Source organism: Cyprinodon tularosa, unplaced genomic scaffold (assembly GCF_016077235.1).
Source record: "Cyprinodon tularosa strain WSP-4 unplaced genomic scaffold, ASM1607723v1 ctg770, whole genome shotgun sequence".
NCBI classification, from domain to species: Eukaryota; Metazoa; Chordata; class Actinopteri; order Cyprinodontiformes; family Cyprinodontidae; genus Cyprinodon; species Cyprinodon tularosa.
Window position 1 is genome coordinate 147,160 of NW_024039530.1, and position 16,527 is coordinate 163,686.

General features: G+C 39.2%; 1 protein-coding gene across 2 annotated transcripts in view; it reads left to right on the forward strand.

Annotated features, from left to right (window-relative positions):
- LOC119773607 (multiple C2 and transmembrane domain-containing protein 2-like) overlaps positions 1–16,527 on the forward strand; it is a 93,074-nt gene that overhangs the window by 43,619 nt on the left and 32,928 nt on the right. The window contains exons 3-8 of one of the 2 annotated variants that reach the window (XM_038270663.1): positions 140–257; positions 8,129–8,271; positions 8,450–8,526; positions 10,756–10,870; positions 13,593–13,619; positions 16,289–16,456. In XM_038270663.1, the coding sequence (XP_038126591.1) occupies positions 140–257; positions 8,129–8,271; positions 8,450–8,526; positions 10,756–10,870; positions 13,593–13,619; positions 16,289–16,456 (648 nt within the window). The remainder of the gene's footprint in view (positions 1–139; positions 258–8,128; positions 8,272–8,449; positions 8,527–10,755; positions 10,871–13,592; positions 13,620–16,288; positions 16,457–16,527) is intronic. The other variant, XM_038270664.1, reaches the window with a different exon arrangement.

Consider the following 16,527-nt stretch of genomic DNA (forward strand, 5'->3'; position numbering starts at 1 on the left):
GAGATGTTGTTTTTCTTTCCTGTACGAAAGTAATTGTACTTTTTCTGTGTTTTTTTTTTTTTTTTTTTTTGCTGCTAATGCTGCTTTTCTTTGTTCCTGCTCCTGGAAGCCTTAGTAATACTTTGCCTTTTGTGTCCAGGGTGAGATGGGAAACGAGGCTGAAAATCAGACGGAACATGTCCAAGATGTTCCGAAGTCCTACTTGCTCACAATCAACCTTAAGGAAGGACACAACCTGGTTATCCGGGACCGCTGCGGTAATGATCTCCTCATGAAACAGACGCAGCTGTGACTCACTGATTATTTTTTTAATTTATTTAATTTATTTGAAATAGGACAATGCACATTCATCAACATGTCAGCATAAACATCAATGTAAATAAGCCAGAATTAGCACAACAGCTGATTTGCATCCACTGTCCTAAGGCAGGTAAAAACAGTGAACATTAAACAAGACGCTACAGGAGAGAACATAGTGGACACAAACAGATAAGATGCCAATAACATAAAATCACAATAAAATTAGGTTAACAATAAAATGGAAACAGATCAATTTACCTGTGAACACATGTCTGGTTAGTTTTCAACCAATGATTTAAGGAGAATTTAAAAAGTATGTAAGTTACACAGCCCCTGGATGCAACCATTTGGCCAAATTTGGTCCTACGCTGCTAAACATTACAGTCTCCTCTGGTTAAAGCTCTAGTGTTTATTCTAGTAATGTTTTTTTTGCTTATAAAATCTGTTAGAGGAGGAGGAGCAAGTCCATTTAAAACTTTAAAAACAAGGCATGCATCCAGAAACATCTGATGACGCTCAAAGTCTTAAATGTTGTACTTACTTGTTACGATAATGATAATGTGCAGGTTTTTTATCAAGAACTTTCAGAGTTGCCTTGAAGAGAGACTGTAGGGGTTTCAGAATGGCCTTTGAAGTGTGGTATGGTAATCCCTGTTTTAACAGGGTTCCCGCTGGTCCTTAAAAAGTCTTAAAAGGCATTGAATTCTTCAAAATAAAATTAAGGCCTTAATTTGTATTAAAATGTCTTAAATCATGTCTTAATTTTTAAAACATCATAAATAGGATAATTTTTATTATGATTTATTTTTGTAATCTAAGTAAAACATTAAAATTTACCTTTTGTTTTTATTTAAAAAAAATAACGGCTTACCATTATTGGTTCGGTCCCGATAGCGGAACCAATAAAAGCGTTGTTGCGGCCGGGACATTTGGGAGATGCACCATAAACTTTTTGTCTGGAAAATATGAGCAAGTGTAAATGGAACCAAAATTGTCTCCAGCCAAGAGTTTTCTCCATGGCTAAAACCAGGGAACATACATGAGGCTCAGTGGATTTTGTGCAAGAAGTCATTCAAGCTCAGAACGATGGGAATTAAGGCAGTGGAGTCGCACATGCGAAGCGCGAAACGCAAAGCGTCAAAATGGAGTTACAGAGAAACAGCTGGTATTTCTCAGTTTAGTTCCACCCTTGTCTCTGCAACGCCTCCACTTATCAACAAATCAAACATACTAAGAAAACCATACAAAGAAAAATAGCTGCAAAAAAGACTTAGCACTGGTTATGTTGGGGCTTTAAAACTGATTTGTTTTGTTCCCTGCTAAAACAAAGTTTGTGAATTCAGTTAAATAATTTTTCAAATATATCTGTCATTTGTGTGTTTTTAGCTTTCTTCCTGTATGGGAAGCTTTTCAACATCTGAAACATTAGTGCAGTGGTTTATGTTAAAATAAACCTTTGGGTTAAGTTGTCGCAAGCTGGTTTTTCTTGTGAATTTGGTCTTAAATTTTTATTTCAAGTGGCATTAAAAAGTCTTAAAAAGTCTTGAATTTAATTTGCCTTATGCTGTAGGAACCCTGTTTAAACTTGATTATTCTTTTGTGCTAAAATGATGTGGCACATCGTGCTAAGCATTAGGGAGATGATTGAGTGTTTGAAATGTATACAGCATTTAATTTTAAAAAGAGAATTAACATCTAAGGCAGAGCGTTATGACTTTATCTTTACAAATAGGAAACTGGGCTTAAAAGGAAGCAAACAGAGATGAAAGGAGAAGTTTTAGTGGAAATATGAAGTATCTGGTTCCTCACAAGTAGCCATGGTGTGATATTTGCATATAACCAGATATGATCTGTGTATTCCATGGACCTCACAGGTCTCTTTTAATCCCTCCTTGTTGTTGCACCGCAGCAATATTTACATGTCTGGACTGGTGAATAGGAGCAAATATTGATTATTTGTTCTTCCAGCCTGTTTGAATGTCATGAATGCCGATTGTCTGAATCGCCAAATTGGATATTTGAGCCTCTTTGTTTGTCTAGCTTAGTTTCCTCAATAATGAAGTGGAATGCCTGTTTGAAAACATATGGTATGCAGTCCAGGAGCAACAAAGACACCTGGCTGCTAGACAGGCTGCCTGGTTTCTGCTGAACCTTGGCAGATCTGCATGCAGCCAAGAACCTGTTTGAGCCACACCCAGCGCTGAATACCTCAGGCTCTTTCACTCCTGAGATGCATTTGAATTCAATTTCTCTCGGTTGCCTCGGTGTTTGTTTGCACATGCACACAGCGGGTGAAGGTCACGCAGAAAATGAAGATCAGGTTTTAAGACTAGAAGGATTATGTTTCAATGCAGAGTTGTTAAAACCACATGGCTTTGTTTCTTTTGTCGTTTTCATTTTGAGCAGGTTGCAGATGCAGTCATGCCAACACGTTTACTGGGTCATTTGCTGAATGTTTGGAATGACTCTCCCAATAGAGTCTGATGGGATCGAGCCTAACAAGTAGAAAAGTAGTGAAGTTATATGACTCAGACTAATCCTGGGTCTTTCTTATTGAAGACTAGGATCATGCATAGTCATATCTTTCAACTTTCTATCATTATCTGACTTTACTAACATAAAAGTCAATGTTTTATTGCAGCTTTGGCCAAAACAAAGTTATGCATTAGGGATGCACGATATAATCGGCCCCCTATCGGTATTGGCCTTAAAGGCACACTATGCAACATTTTTCAGTTAATTAATGTGTTCCATAACGTTTTGGATGATTAAATGAGTCATTTCAGGTTGAACAAAGGTATTCTCGGCCGCCCTGGTGGTCTGTGGGGGAAATACCGCACTTGCAACTGCAGGAGCACCGACCCGCACCCACAGGCTCAGAAGTCTAGTGAGAGTCAGTCTTGCTTTACGGCGAGAACTGCTACACCCCCCAGTTAAAAGCATTCTCGTTGCTAGCACAGTGGCGATCTTTGTGCAGTTATGCTACGTTCACGCAGCAAAAGCAGCAAAATCGTGTCTGCTGCTTCCTTTTTGCTGCTTGTACCAGTTAGTTCTGACGCGCGGCTCAAGCAGCTTTGCTGCTCTGGCTGCGCGGTGCAAAAGTGTGTCTGAGGCGCGTTGGGCGGAGCTTCACTATCCTTTCTCTGCCTTGCAGCTATATTTGCTGTGATCATTTGGAATAATAGTTTTAATATGTGTTTAAATGAGAAAATACACCTGAAAACGTAATCAGTGCCGTCAGTTCATTCAGATTATTATCCTGCCTTCAATATTTTTTCTGTCGGAGCCGCTCAGACCCCCACATACCAGCGGTGCGCCGACAGAAGGAATCCCTTCATCAGCAGCCTCTGGCCAGGTCACCTCCTCGCGGTTCACCGCGGCAGCTGGTAGGTGTTTTTCATCTAAATAATCCAAACTGCATATTCTGCCGGCAGATTTCTGCATTTAAGTTAATTTAGGCGTCAATAAACTGTTTAAGAGGAGAGATCATCAGCGCTGTGTCTCTCTCCCTGCTTCAGCTGCTCAGACGCGCTGGGCCTGCTGCTCAAAACGCGCCGCGGGACCTTTTGCTGCGCCTTGACGCGCGTCAACCATTGACTTTGCATGTAAACTCGCTGCTTCTGTCGCGCCAGCTGCGCTGTGAACGCAGCATTAGTCATTCGTTGCGTTCGCCTGTCTGCTAAGCTCAAAACAACCGCGCCTGGCTTGACGGAGAAACCAGGAGAACAGCTGTGCATATTTACGACAGTGCACTTTTACTTTCGCCCTCTGGGGGGAGCCTCGCTGGAAAATCAACACCGGTTGCATAGTGTACCTTTAAAACTGCATATCGGACATCAGCCACCCCACCGATATTTAACCCGATATTTGATCAGCTTCTGAGTTTCTAAAGTCTAAAAAAAATAAAAGAAATACTACTTTTTCTTCTTCCTCAAAAACTTCTTTTTTACAGACTTAAAAACTTCTAAAGACGAGGGAAAAAATATTGATACATTAAAATATCCCAATATCTTCATATGCTGATATATTGCCATTTAAAAACACCATATCAATCTCTTTTACTAATGAAATATTGCTATATGTCATCGTTATGCTACGAAATCCCCCGAAAATTAACGAAATTTTGCCATATTTTTATATGTTGATATATTGACGCGGTATCGATCTATTTTACTAACAAAATCTCACAAGAATTTGCAAAATATCACGAGAGTTTGTCACAGAACGATGAAATTTCATGAGATTTTGAAAGTAAAATAGATCGATACCGCGTTTTTAAAAATCAATTTGATATCAGCATATGAAAATATATTATTTTTCAAAGTGTCAGAAATGGATAACAAAACTGCTATTTTCAATGACTACTTATTTTTGTCCAGCTTTAACATCGGTATCGATATCGGTTATCGTCTACATGAGTTTTAAAATATCGGCATATCGGATATCGGCCAAAATCCCAATATCGTGCATCCCTATTATGCATAGTTGGGATGTAGAGAATAACAAAGAAAAAAGAGTTATCTACATTTTTTACAAATAAATATTCCTTTACTAAATACTCCTGCATTCATTTTTGTGTAATACTGCTAGTACTAAAAAAAAAAAAAACTTCCAAAGGTGCAAGAATGCACTGCACATTTAAAATCAGAGGAACACTGCAGAGGATGAGGAGAAAACGAGAACAACAAGTAAAATCAATAAAAACAATAAACACATACAAAATAAAATAGCAGAAAGTCAGGCAGGTTGGGCTAAAGGAACGGGAATAGAAATGCATTTTAGAAAAGTTTTAACAGTTAATATTGAAAGGAAAACTCTTGTTTTGCATAGGAAGGCTTTCCGTACATAATGCACGCAAAAAATCTGTCACACATGTGGCTTTATTGAAACTCAGACAAAATGTTCTGATATTAGAGAAGCTACTTCAGCATAACGTCATTAAACATTGCATATTTAAGAATCTCCAAACACTCCACAATAACTACATTTAACTTTATTTTTTGGAATATAATCTGTTGCTTCTCTAAACCAAAAACGGGACTGAAGACTGAAGATAAACATCCCAGCAATTATTTCAGCTTTTAGGGCTTAAAAATGTTTTATTATTGACATAATAAATTCAGATTGTTATGACACTAAAAAAGAAACAATGATAAAGACAAATGATGTGATCATTTCCTGCCTTCTCAACCAGAGACTGAAAATGTTTCCGGTTCTTATTCGTCGCATCACATGGAAAGAAGATATAGTTTTAATTGTCTGTGGTCTTATGTTTCTTTTATAACTTCAAAGACTTTCTTATGTTCCATTCACAGTAATTTTAGGTTCACTTTAGAAAATTGGCAATGTTGAACTGAACTGATAAAGTTTTCAATCTCAGGAAACCCAGCCGATAAACTGGAGTCTGACTTGCAGCTTTCATTGCTCCTGAATGTATGTAGTAACAGAGTCCAGCCAGTCGCATTAAATCTCCTCAGCGATTCCTCACACAGAACACGCATGAATCCGCGACACAATCTCTCTCACGTGGCATTTTAGTTTCCTTCCAGTAGGATTTGTCAAAGAGTGATCAGATCTACAGCTGCAAGTAACAGTTATTTTCCAAATCAATTAATCTGTCAATAATGCTTTAAATTAATCGATTAATAATCTCATAGCTTGAAAATTCCTTAAAGAAGACATTTTCTGAAATTAAACCAGGTGAAACTAAAAGCCAATTTATGCTTCTGATGCACAGCCTGTGTAACCGTCAAATCTGTCTCTGTCGCCGCGCACCGCAAAAACATCGTTGCTACGCGACAGACAGTTGCGAACCTGCGCAGAAATCAAGCGGAAGTGCGCAGACAAAAAGCAACTGTGTGTGGTCGTCCTGCTCAATTCGGTGCCGGGGCGCGCCATTTTTAAAAACCGAGGAACAACTACAATGAAAGGTTAATCGAGGAGGTTCGCTCCATTAACAGAACCTGTTCCTCTTTGATGTCTAGTAACTCTAGATCTATCTCTGTGCCAGTGATATCTTCCAGAACCGCTATTTTGGTTTCGAAAGATAAACACTCCCGCCGGCGCCGCCGAAGTTCTCGTGACCATCTGCCAAAGTTCTCGTGAGTTTTTGAAAAGGCTGGCTCTTGAAATTTGGCGGGAATCTGCTGTGCATCCCTAGAAATTCCAGACTGACGCTGCAGAAGCATACCAGCAAAACTGGTTCCCGACCAGATGCAAGCAACATTTCATGTATGCGGTTGCAGAAATCTAATCTGCCCTTTCAACTTTTCCGCTGGAGGAGTTCTGGATAGAGAACACCGACATGAAAACTTTTCTTTTTATTTTAAAAGTGAAATGTTTATATATTTCTTTTTTACAATTTTGATATGTCAGATAAAGATGATATTTGTCAGCTAAAGATATATTTTACACTCTCTATACTCCAGTTAATGATTAATCTATTACTGAATTAGTTGACGATTATTTCAATTATTAATGTCGATTATTCCGATTAATTATTCCAAACCATATCCATCCCAACGGACTGCTTCTAATTTTCTCTACCTCCATGCTAGAGAAAAGCATCATGCTGCTTCCGCCACCATGTTTCCACACGCTGAAGGTGTCTTCAGTGTTTGCTTCCAGCTCCATCCCTCTGTGACATCATTGCCCTGTCCTTTAAACGGTCTGTTCTAGACCTCAATCAGGAGGCTCTCTTAAAACATTACGATCTCTCCTAAACGCTTGAATTGTAGAGTATTTCTATCAAAAGACCCTCCTACCTGAGCTCTTAATATCTGGAGCTCATCCAGAGTTTGATAAACATATTGGCTGCTGAAATAATATCCTCCGTTTTTTAATAGTTTTGCAGCTGTGTCATCCTTTCTGCTGGATGATTGGACTAAATGAGATGTTGGCAGGTTGAAATACTGTTTTAAAACCTAAACTTGCTCCCAGTTCATTACAACTTTCTCCCTGACCCTTTTGCCGTGTCCCTTGATCATCGCCGACATTCTCTAAGCAACACCTGAGGCCTTGACAGCAGAGCCAGGTTTAAAAGGATGTTAGAAGACACACAAGGAGAGCTAGAAGAGGAATGCAGTGTAAATGTTTCAAACTGTATGCAGACTTAAGCTGCAAGACAAATAGCTGCTGATGGCGAAAATATTTAATCAAGTTGCTGTCTGGGAACCTTTGCATCTGCTTTCAGAAGAGTGACTCGTCAACAGATAAGTTCATATCACTCTTTATAGGCAGCTAATGACTTGGCCGATATTAGCTGTTGTTAAACTTTGAGTCCACTCATCATGGCAGGATTTTTGGCCGAATCTTTTGAAAAAAAAAAAAAAACATATTTCCAGTATAAAGGTCCACAAATCATGATTGATTGATTGGAAACGTGCGTTTGAAGGAATCTCTAGAAAGAAAGTGTTACGAAGCACTGAGGAAGTAGTTGATCCCTACATTTGACAGCAGTCCTGTTGGCTTCCTTCGTGTAAAGCAAAGTTCAAACGAGTAATTAGTTTTCAGCTGCCTCCAGGTTCCCTGGGGTTGAAGTTTAGTTGGCTTTTAAAGCAGGAAGTTTTGGTCTTGCGATGTGGGGAGGAAAAAATAAACCGCCATCCGTCCCACAGACTTGAGAAATGACAATGATAGCAGACCAGGTCTCCCTTTTACTGGAAATAGGTTTCTCAGAAGTGTACCTCGTAAGCTAGCAGAGGTGTAGAACTAAACTTAATTTAGCAACTAACTGTCCTAGGAATGTTTATTTTTTACATTGTGCTAAAACTTTTCCTTCACTTTCAAACGGATGAAAAATAAACTATTTCTTTGTCTATTTCTTTAGGTACCAGCGACCCTTATGTAAAGTTTAAGTTTGACGGAAAGAGCATCTATAAAAGCAAAGTTGTTCATAAAAACCTCAACCCTATATGGAATGAGAGCTTCTCTGTGCCGCTGAAGGATCTGAATCAGAAGATGTACATCAAGGTAACGACTCTATCATAACTCACTCACAGGGTCAGTTGGTACTTCCCTGCAAAGGTTTGCATTTCTCTGTAGTTTTGCAGTGATGGGGGTGGGGGGGATTTGGGTGGGTGGGGGTGATAGATCTAGTCACAGTTTCAGTTGTGTGGGAATTAACACTTTGCTTTCTGATTTGACGCAGGTGTACGACAGTGATCTGACTACCGACGACTTTATGGGCTCTGCCTCTGTTCTCCTTAGTGATTTAGAGATTGACAAGTAAGTCTTTGAAGTTCTAACTGTAAAATCCTGATATGCTCTCACATATAGTGATCATTCATTCATTTCAGTTCTTAATAGTAAAATAGGGAAAACACCTTCATCACTTTGATTCTTCTGTGGCTAAAATCTTGATAGATGGCGCCCCCTGGTGGGTGTCTCTGAAGATACTTAAAATTCCTCCAACCTCTCTGGTATTTATTATTTCCTCTTAGCTCTCTGATTCTCAAAGTTGGGGCCTTGCAGGGGCACTACTAGGAATTTGGGGCCCTGTGAAAGACATTGATATAAAAAAAGATAATAATTATTATTATGCAAGCTTTTAAAACTGCTATAAAGGTGCATTGAAGAGGTATCATTTAACTTTTTCATTTTATTTGTATTGTAAAACTTCTACAAAGGAAAAATTATCAGAATGCCAAAGTGTTAAATATACTATAACTTTAAACTTCACATTAAAAATTCTATCAAAATCGTAAAAGTTTATATAAAACAAAAAACATCTATCTGTGTCAATATATTGTGTCAATATATTCATGCTTTGTTTCGCTGTTTACTGCTGAAAAATTAGAGAGAACACAAAGATAATTTATTTTACTGATGGAGTTTCTTATTATATTTACAAAATATAATAAGACTGCCCCCCCTCAGTCAAGGCCCCTCAGAAGCTTCCTGACTGACTTAAAAAATGGCAGATTAGTCCTGAAAATGAGGAATATTACCATGAAAATCGCATAGAATATCGTTCTCTAGAAAGCTGGTACAGTTGGTATTTCTTGTGCCTCTAGAAAGACTGAATTCAGTGGAGCAAATTACAAATGAGTATCGCACACTGAAAAAAGTGTAACATGTAACTGTTCATTCAAACTAATGCTTTTCACTCTAAACTAAATAAAATTATTGATTTGATTGTGTAACTCATTCTTTTTGGATTTTGCGACATCAAGTTTGATTTAACCTGAACTAAATACACGTAGAAAGGACCCAAAATAAAGTTTTTGATTTCTCTCAATATGTATATATTTATTCATGGCCTGCAGGTAATTTTTATTATTAGTTTGAATCAAATGTGAACTGCGCTTTAGATGCAGTGAGAGCATGTGATGAAGTCCAGGTCCCCGGCTAGCACTGCCGCCTTGCAGCAAGAAGGTTGTGGGTTCAAATCCCTACCCAGGATCTTTCTGAATGACGTTTGCATGTGTGGTTGTCTAAATTATCCTTAGGTGTGAGCGTGTGTGTAAATGGTTGTGTGTCAATGGTTGTTCTGTGCTGAGATGGATTGGCAACCTGTCTGGGGTGTATAGAGTTTATAAGATGGGAAACGGAAATTACTTTTGAAGTAAAGTCAAAGGATATGTGAAGTATATTAGGTTGGTCCAATGTCAATTTATTAGTTTGGTTCATCAACTATAATGTTCAGAAAATCATTTGGAACAGGGCAAAGATTTTAAGTTGTGCAGAATTATTGTTTACATAAACATGATATAATCAGGTCATAACAAGCCATTAAATTCAGATTTTGTGAAGTCAAATATTTTAGATGTGATATCTGGACATCATTGTTTTTTTTTTGTTTGAGCAAGGTTATACTTTTTCTGATTATCATTATTAAAGAGATGAAAAAGCCATGGATCATTTCCTTTCACTTGAGAATTTTCACTCTGCAGTTTGTTTGTTTGTTTTTTTTTATCACATACAATAATGATTGTACGGAAGAGGATTAGGGCCACTGGGAAAAAAAAAAGTTAACTGATTTTTTACATTTTTTTTCAGTATAGTATGGGGAAAAAAGTCAGAATTCTGATTTTTTTCTCAGAATTCTGACTTTTTTTATTGTCAGAATTCAGTCAGAATTCTGAGATTAAAGTCAGAATTCTGGGAAAAAAAAGTCAGAATTCTGAGAAAAAAGTCAGAAATCTGACTTTTTTCCCATGTTAAACTGAAATAAAATCTAAAAATCGGTTAACTTTTTTTTTTTTTCAGTGGCCCTAATCCTCTTCCGTATGATTGTATTGAATTTTGTGATTTTTAGCATCAGAAAGTAAACTCAAACTTTAAATGGCCATCTTCTCTACCAATTAACTCTGAGGTGATGTCATTTGTTTTCTGACGACGATGATGATGATGATGAAAACATGCCGTGTGATTTATCACTTCATTTATCTATTAATGTTGTAACAGTCCATCTCTTAATCTAAAGTGTTTAAAATAACCTTTCCTTCGTCTCAGGGTCAATGAGCTCTCTCTCTCGCTGAATGATCCAAACACCCTGGAGGAAGACATGGGCTACCTGCTGGTAGACATGACGCTGTCTCTCAGAAACGGAAGCTCCAAGAAAGGAATTGTACGGCAAGCACGTTGTGTATTAACTGCATGTGTTCTATATGTAAAAAATGTCTGTTTACATTAGACTCATCATATGCAGGCATGAGGAAAAGAAAGCACAACCGGTCTCTGTTTTAAGGTTTTACAAATCAGGACAGAATAATGTTAATACAGCTTTAACCGAGTAGCGACTCGTAGGTCAGTACAGGTATTTAACTTTATAGGAATTAACCAAACAGTTTGTGAAACATACATTCTACTGCCGTTTCTTCTATAAAAGGGAAAATAGGGTAAGTAGCTAAATATAATAAAGTTAAATGGCAGCTTTTTGTAGCCCTTGGGCAGTTTTTATCACATTACCCCCCCTTCTGAATGTTTATGGTCCTTGTTAGCCTGTAGTTGAATATCATTAAATCACAGCTTCTAATTTGCTTTGGAGTTTTATTTACTTTTGCTTAAAGAAAAAACAGCTTATAAAGTTTTTTTTTTTTTTTTTTTTTTTAGCATTATAAGAAAGATCAATAGTAATACTACTGGTTCGTTATAATTGGTTTTCCAACAAGGACTTTTGTTTTACCAATAAAAAAAAATAATAATTCCCGCTTTTTCTTTTTTTAGTGTAGGATGCTAAGCTGAATAAAACTCTTTTAGGAGGCCAGAGATCTCTACTTATGTAATTTCCATACCTCGTTCAAAGAATTTGGACATTTGCTGTGCTGGACAGGAGTCTGCATGATTGAGGAGTAAAAGCCTCGATGAAAATTATCGGATAAAGATCTATTTTAAAGCCATGTAGGGAAGCGGCACAGTTCAGATTTTTTTGTAGTTGAAAAGAAGGAAAGTAAAGGGGTCCTCATGGGGCCCCACAATATCTTCTGAAAACAGCACAACTCTCCTTCCTTCCTTCCTTCCTTCCTTCCTTCCTTAGTTCCATCCGTCTGTCCGTCCGTCCTTCCTTCCTTGCTTCCTTGCCTCCTTCTTTCCGTCTGTCCGTCCTTTCTTCCTTCTTTCCTTCCGTCTGTCCGTCCGTCCTTTCTTCCTTCTTTCCTTCCGTCCGTCTGTCCGTCCTTCCTTCCTTCCTTGCATCCGTCCTTCCTTCCGTCCGTCCATCCTTCCTTGCTTCCTTCCTTCCTACCGTCCGTCCGTCCGTCTGTCCTTCCTTCCTTGCTTCCATCCGTCGTTCCTTCCGTCCGTCCGTCCTTCCTTCCTTCTTTCCGTCCGTCCATCCGTCCTTCCTTCCTTCCTTGCTTCAGTCCGTCTTTCCTTCCTTCCGTCCGTCCTTTATTGTTTCCATCCGTCCGCTGTCCGTCCGTCCTTCCTTCCTTGCTTCCTTCCTTCTTTCCTTCCTTCCGTCCCTCCGTCCATCCTTCCTTCCTTACTTCCGTCCTTCCTTGCTTCCTTACTTCCTTCCATCTGTCCGTCCATCCGTCCTTGCTTCCTTGCCTCCTTCCTTACTTCTTTCCTTGCTACCGTCCATCCGTCCGACTGTCTGTCCTTCCTTGCTTCCTTCCTTCCGTCCGTCCGTCCGACTGTCCGTCCTTCTTTGCTTCCATCCGTCCTTCCGTCCGTCCGTCCTTTCTTTCTTCCTTCCTTGCTTCCTTCCTTCCGTCTGTCCTTCCTTCCTTGCTTCCTTCCTTCCTTGCTTCCATCCGTCCTTCCGTCCGTCCTTTCTTCCTTCCTTCCTTGCTTCCTTCCGTCCGTCCGTCCTTCCTTCCTTACTTCCGTCCGTCCGTCCGTCCGTCCTTCCTTCCTTACTTCCGTCTGTCCGTCCGTCCTTTCTTCCTTCCTTCCTTGCTTCCTTCCTTCCTTCCGTCCGTCCGTCCGTCCTTCCTACCTTACTTCCGTCTGTCCGTCCGTCCGTCCGTCCTTCCTTGCTTCCTTACTTCCTTCCATCTGTCCGTCCATCCGTTCTTCCTTCCTTGCTTCCTTGCCTCCTTCCTTCCTTCTTTCCTTGCTACCATCCGTCCGTCCTTCCTTCCTTCCTTCCTTGCTTCCTTCCTTCCGTCCGTCCGTCCGTCCGACTGTCCGTCCTTCTTTGCTTCCTGCCTTCCTTCCTTCCGTCTGTCCTTCCTTCCTTGCTTCCTTCCTTCCTTCCTTCCTTCCTTGCTTCCATCCGTCCTTCCGTCCGTCCGTCCTTTCTTCCTTCCTTCCTTCCTTCCTTGCTTCCTTCCTTCTGTCCGTCCGTCCGACTGTCCGTCCTTCTTTGCTTCCTGCCTTCCTTCCTTCCGTCCGTCCTTCCTTCCTTCCTTCCTTCCTTCCTTCCTTGCTTCAGTCCGTCCTTCTTTCCTTCCTTCCTTGCTTCCGTCCGTTCTTTCTTCCTTCCTTTCTTCCTTCCTCCCTTCCTTCCTTCCTTTCTTCATTATGTTCAGAAAAAATCGGATGGGTTGCGTTTTCCTGTGGTGTGTGAACGCAGCCTTATAGTGAAAAGCTGCATCTGAACTCATCAGAAGGTCTCTGAATTGTTGCCATTGAGGTTCACTTAATTTTCAGTCACTGCTGTGACTTAGTCATTGTCTACAAACATTGTTCAGCATGTCATAGGTCATTATTTACCTATAAGAACTAATTGATTTAGGCAACTGTCCTGAAATGTATAACCTTAGATTTGAGAGAAGTTGTGCTTGCTTTTTTTTTTTGTCTTTTTTTATTGTCTGTTTTTAATATTTTAAGTGTTCTTTGTTTGGCCTACTAACCCCAGTGCCATTTTGTTTTGCACTTAACATGCATGCCCCTGTCATCAGAAGTGGCCCCGAAAACGAAGTGCTAGGGTAAGGCATGGTGGAGGGAACACATTGGACAGACAATGAACAATAATCAACTTGTTCAGCTTTTTAATCGGTATCTGCCAAAACGTGAAAAAAAAAAAAACAATTAAAAGAAGTTGATGACGGCAGTAAAAAACAAAAATCTAGTCTCACTTTCATTCTCATCAGACTGCTCAAACATTTTGGCAGATATCTTGTAAAGACAAAAACACATTTATTTTCTGATTTAGATCAACAGATCTATTTAATTTTAAGTTTTTTTGATCAATTTAAATTCAATTTTCTCTTTCAATGAGTCATCTTCTTTCATATTAACCCAAAGTTAAAGTAACCTGAGCAGTTAATATTTTTATTACGGTGATATTCAAAATGCAGGCATTACGCTTCCGAAAATGGGACAATATTTTAAAATCCTGGATGATTTTGTAGCTCAGGCATCATGTAGATAACTCCTAACGCAGTCCTTTAGGAAGAGTCTGACCGCTGTGTTCCGAAGGGAAGCTAAACCCGGAGCAGTTTCTAAATGCATGTTTTGTGGCTTCCTTAGCTGCTTGCTACGCATGGTGCATGAGCTTTGCAAACTGCTAGCGAGGATATCTGAGACCATGTTGATGCACGTTAACTACATTTCTGCCCTTGTTTAGAAGCTTTTAGGTAACTACGTTGTTAACCTTATAACTGTGAAGATGCAGCGAAGCTGGAAGCGAATCCTAATTCCTTTTCTTTTTTTGGGACCTATAAACTTTTACTCAACTGTAGACTTTGGTGTATCACGATACTTGAATTATTGCGATGCATTGCAATATTTTCTCCTCCATGTTTTGTTTTTGAATGACTCGGCGCAGTATCCCGCAGCCGGAAATGCTTGTGACACAAGGCAACGTGCGTCAACACATCCGCAGCGACATCTACTGGACTGGAAGTTGTATTACACTTGTTTTTGGCTGATGTTCGCCAACCATTCATGCAATTCTATTTATGCATTTTTTTAAATTAATAATCGATACTTGGCGTCAAGAATCGATGCAGTAGATCACGAAAATTAGAATCACGATGCATCATCATGACGATTATTTTGCACAACCCTAATATACCCCCATCCACAGGTTGATCCACTCAGGCAGCAGGTTGTGGAGGATTATAGCGTACCGCCAGTCAATTTAAAATACCATTGTGTGTTGTTTACAGTGATGGGTCACCCTCCTCTTCACACCATGACTGTTCGCATTTTTCCAGACTTTAAAAAAATAAACATTTCTATTAGGGATGCACGATATAATCGGCCCCCTATCGGTATCGGCCTTAAAACTGAATATCGGACATCGGCCACCCCACCGATATTTAACCCGATATTTGATCAGCTTCTGAGTTTCTAAAGTCTAAAAATAAAATAAAATACTACTTCTTCTTCCTCAAAAACTTCTTTTTTACAGACTTAAAAACTTCTAAAGACGAGGAAAAAATATTGATACATTAAAAATCACAATATCTTCATATGCTGATATATTGCCATTTAAAAACACCATATCAATCTCTTTTACTAATGAAATATTGCTATATGTCATCGTTATGCTACGAAATCCCCCGAAAATTCACGAAATGTTGCCATATTTTTATATGTTGATATATTGACGCGGTATCGATCTATTTTACTAACAAAATCTCACAAGAATTTGCAAAATATCACGAGAGTTTGTAACAGAACGATGAAATTTCACGAGATTTTGAAAGTAAAATAGATCGATACCGCGTTTTTAAAAATCAATTTGATATCAGCGTATGAAAATATATTTGAGTATATTATTTTTCAAAGTGTCAGAAATGGATAACAAAACTGCTATTGTCAATGACTACTTATTTTTGTCCAGCTTTAACATCGGTATCGATATCGGTTATCGGCTACATGAGTTTTAAAATATCGGCATATCGGATATCGGCCAAAATCCCAATATCGTGCATCCCTAATTTCTATCCGTGTTGCTTATAAGAAAGTTAGCTTTTTCGTTGTCAGCTGACCAGCAGTGTTCAGCAACAGGCAGGGGGAGGGCAAGGTAAGAACCTTTGTGGACTATCTGGACAACCATAGAAGCGGAACTTCTTTGTGCATCCCAAAAAAAGGACATTAAACAATAGAAATAGTGTGAGATACCTGTTTGTGTATATTCTCAGTCATCCGGGTGATGAAAACCACAAGCTTAAATTGGAAAGTTCTTTGTTTGAAGCAGAGCAAACGTTGGGTGCTGCCAGTAAACAGAAGGTACACGTCTTAAAAAAAACAAAAATCCAGAATGAAAGTCCAGTTGCAATCCAGTTTAAGCCTGTTTGTGAGTGTGAGCAAACCGTTGGTGTCAGGTTTTAAAATAGTGAAGCATAGCAGGCCTAATAAAGCTGTTCTATGGAATTAAAAAAGGTTCGAAATGAGGTTCATTAGCATTTTAAATGTTTAATGTTTTTCTTTGAGGTGTCCATTAAAAGCTCTGAATCAAATACTGTTTTCCACTCAGTAAACTGGTTTGCTGTTGATTTTTCTGTCTTCAGGTGTTTCTTCTACACTTTATGTGCCTGTCTTTGGAGATTTGATTAAACTTTATTGATTTTTGTTCTCTCTCCCAACTTCCATTCTTCTTTACACATTCTGTCTGTCTCATTTGGACCTGCACCCTCTGTTACAGGGAGGGAGTTCCCAGAACTCTAGGTTGTCTGATGCACTGAAGAAGAGCCAGCTTTGGACGTCCGTTTTGTCAGTGATACTGGTTGAAGGTCGGGGGCTGCTTCTGGACAGCCAGACAGGTCATCTGTTTGTTCGCTTCAAACTGGGAGAGCAGCAGTTTAAAAGCAAGGTGGTTTTCCTCTCCTCCTCATTCTTCTTTATGTGTTTTGTTTTTCACCTGCCCACTTGAATCTCTGTCTA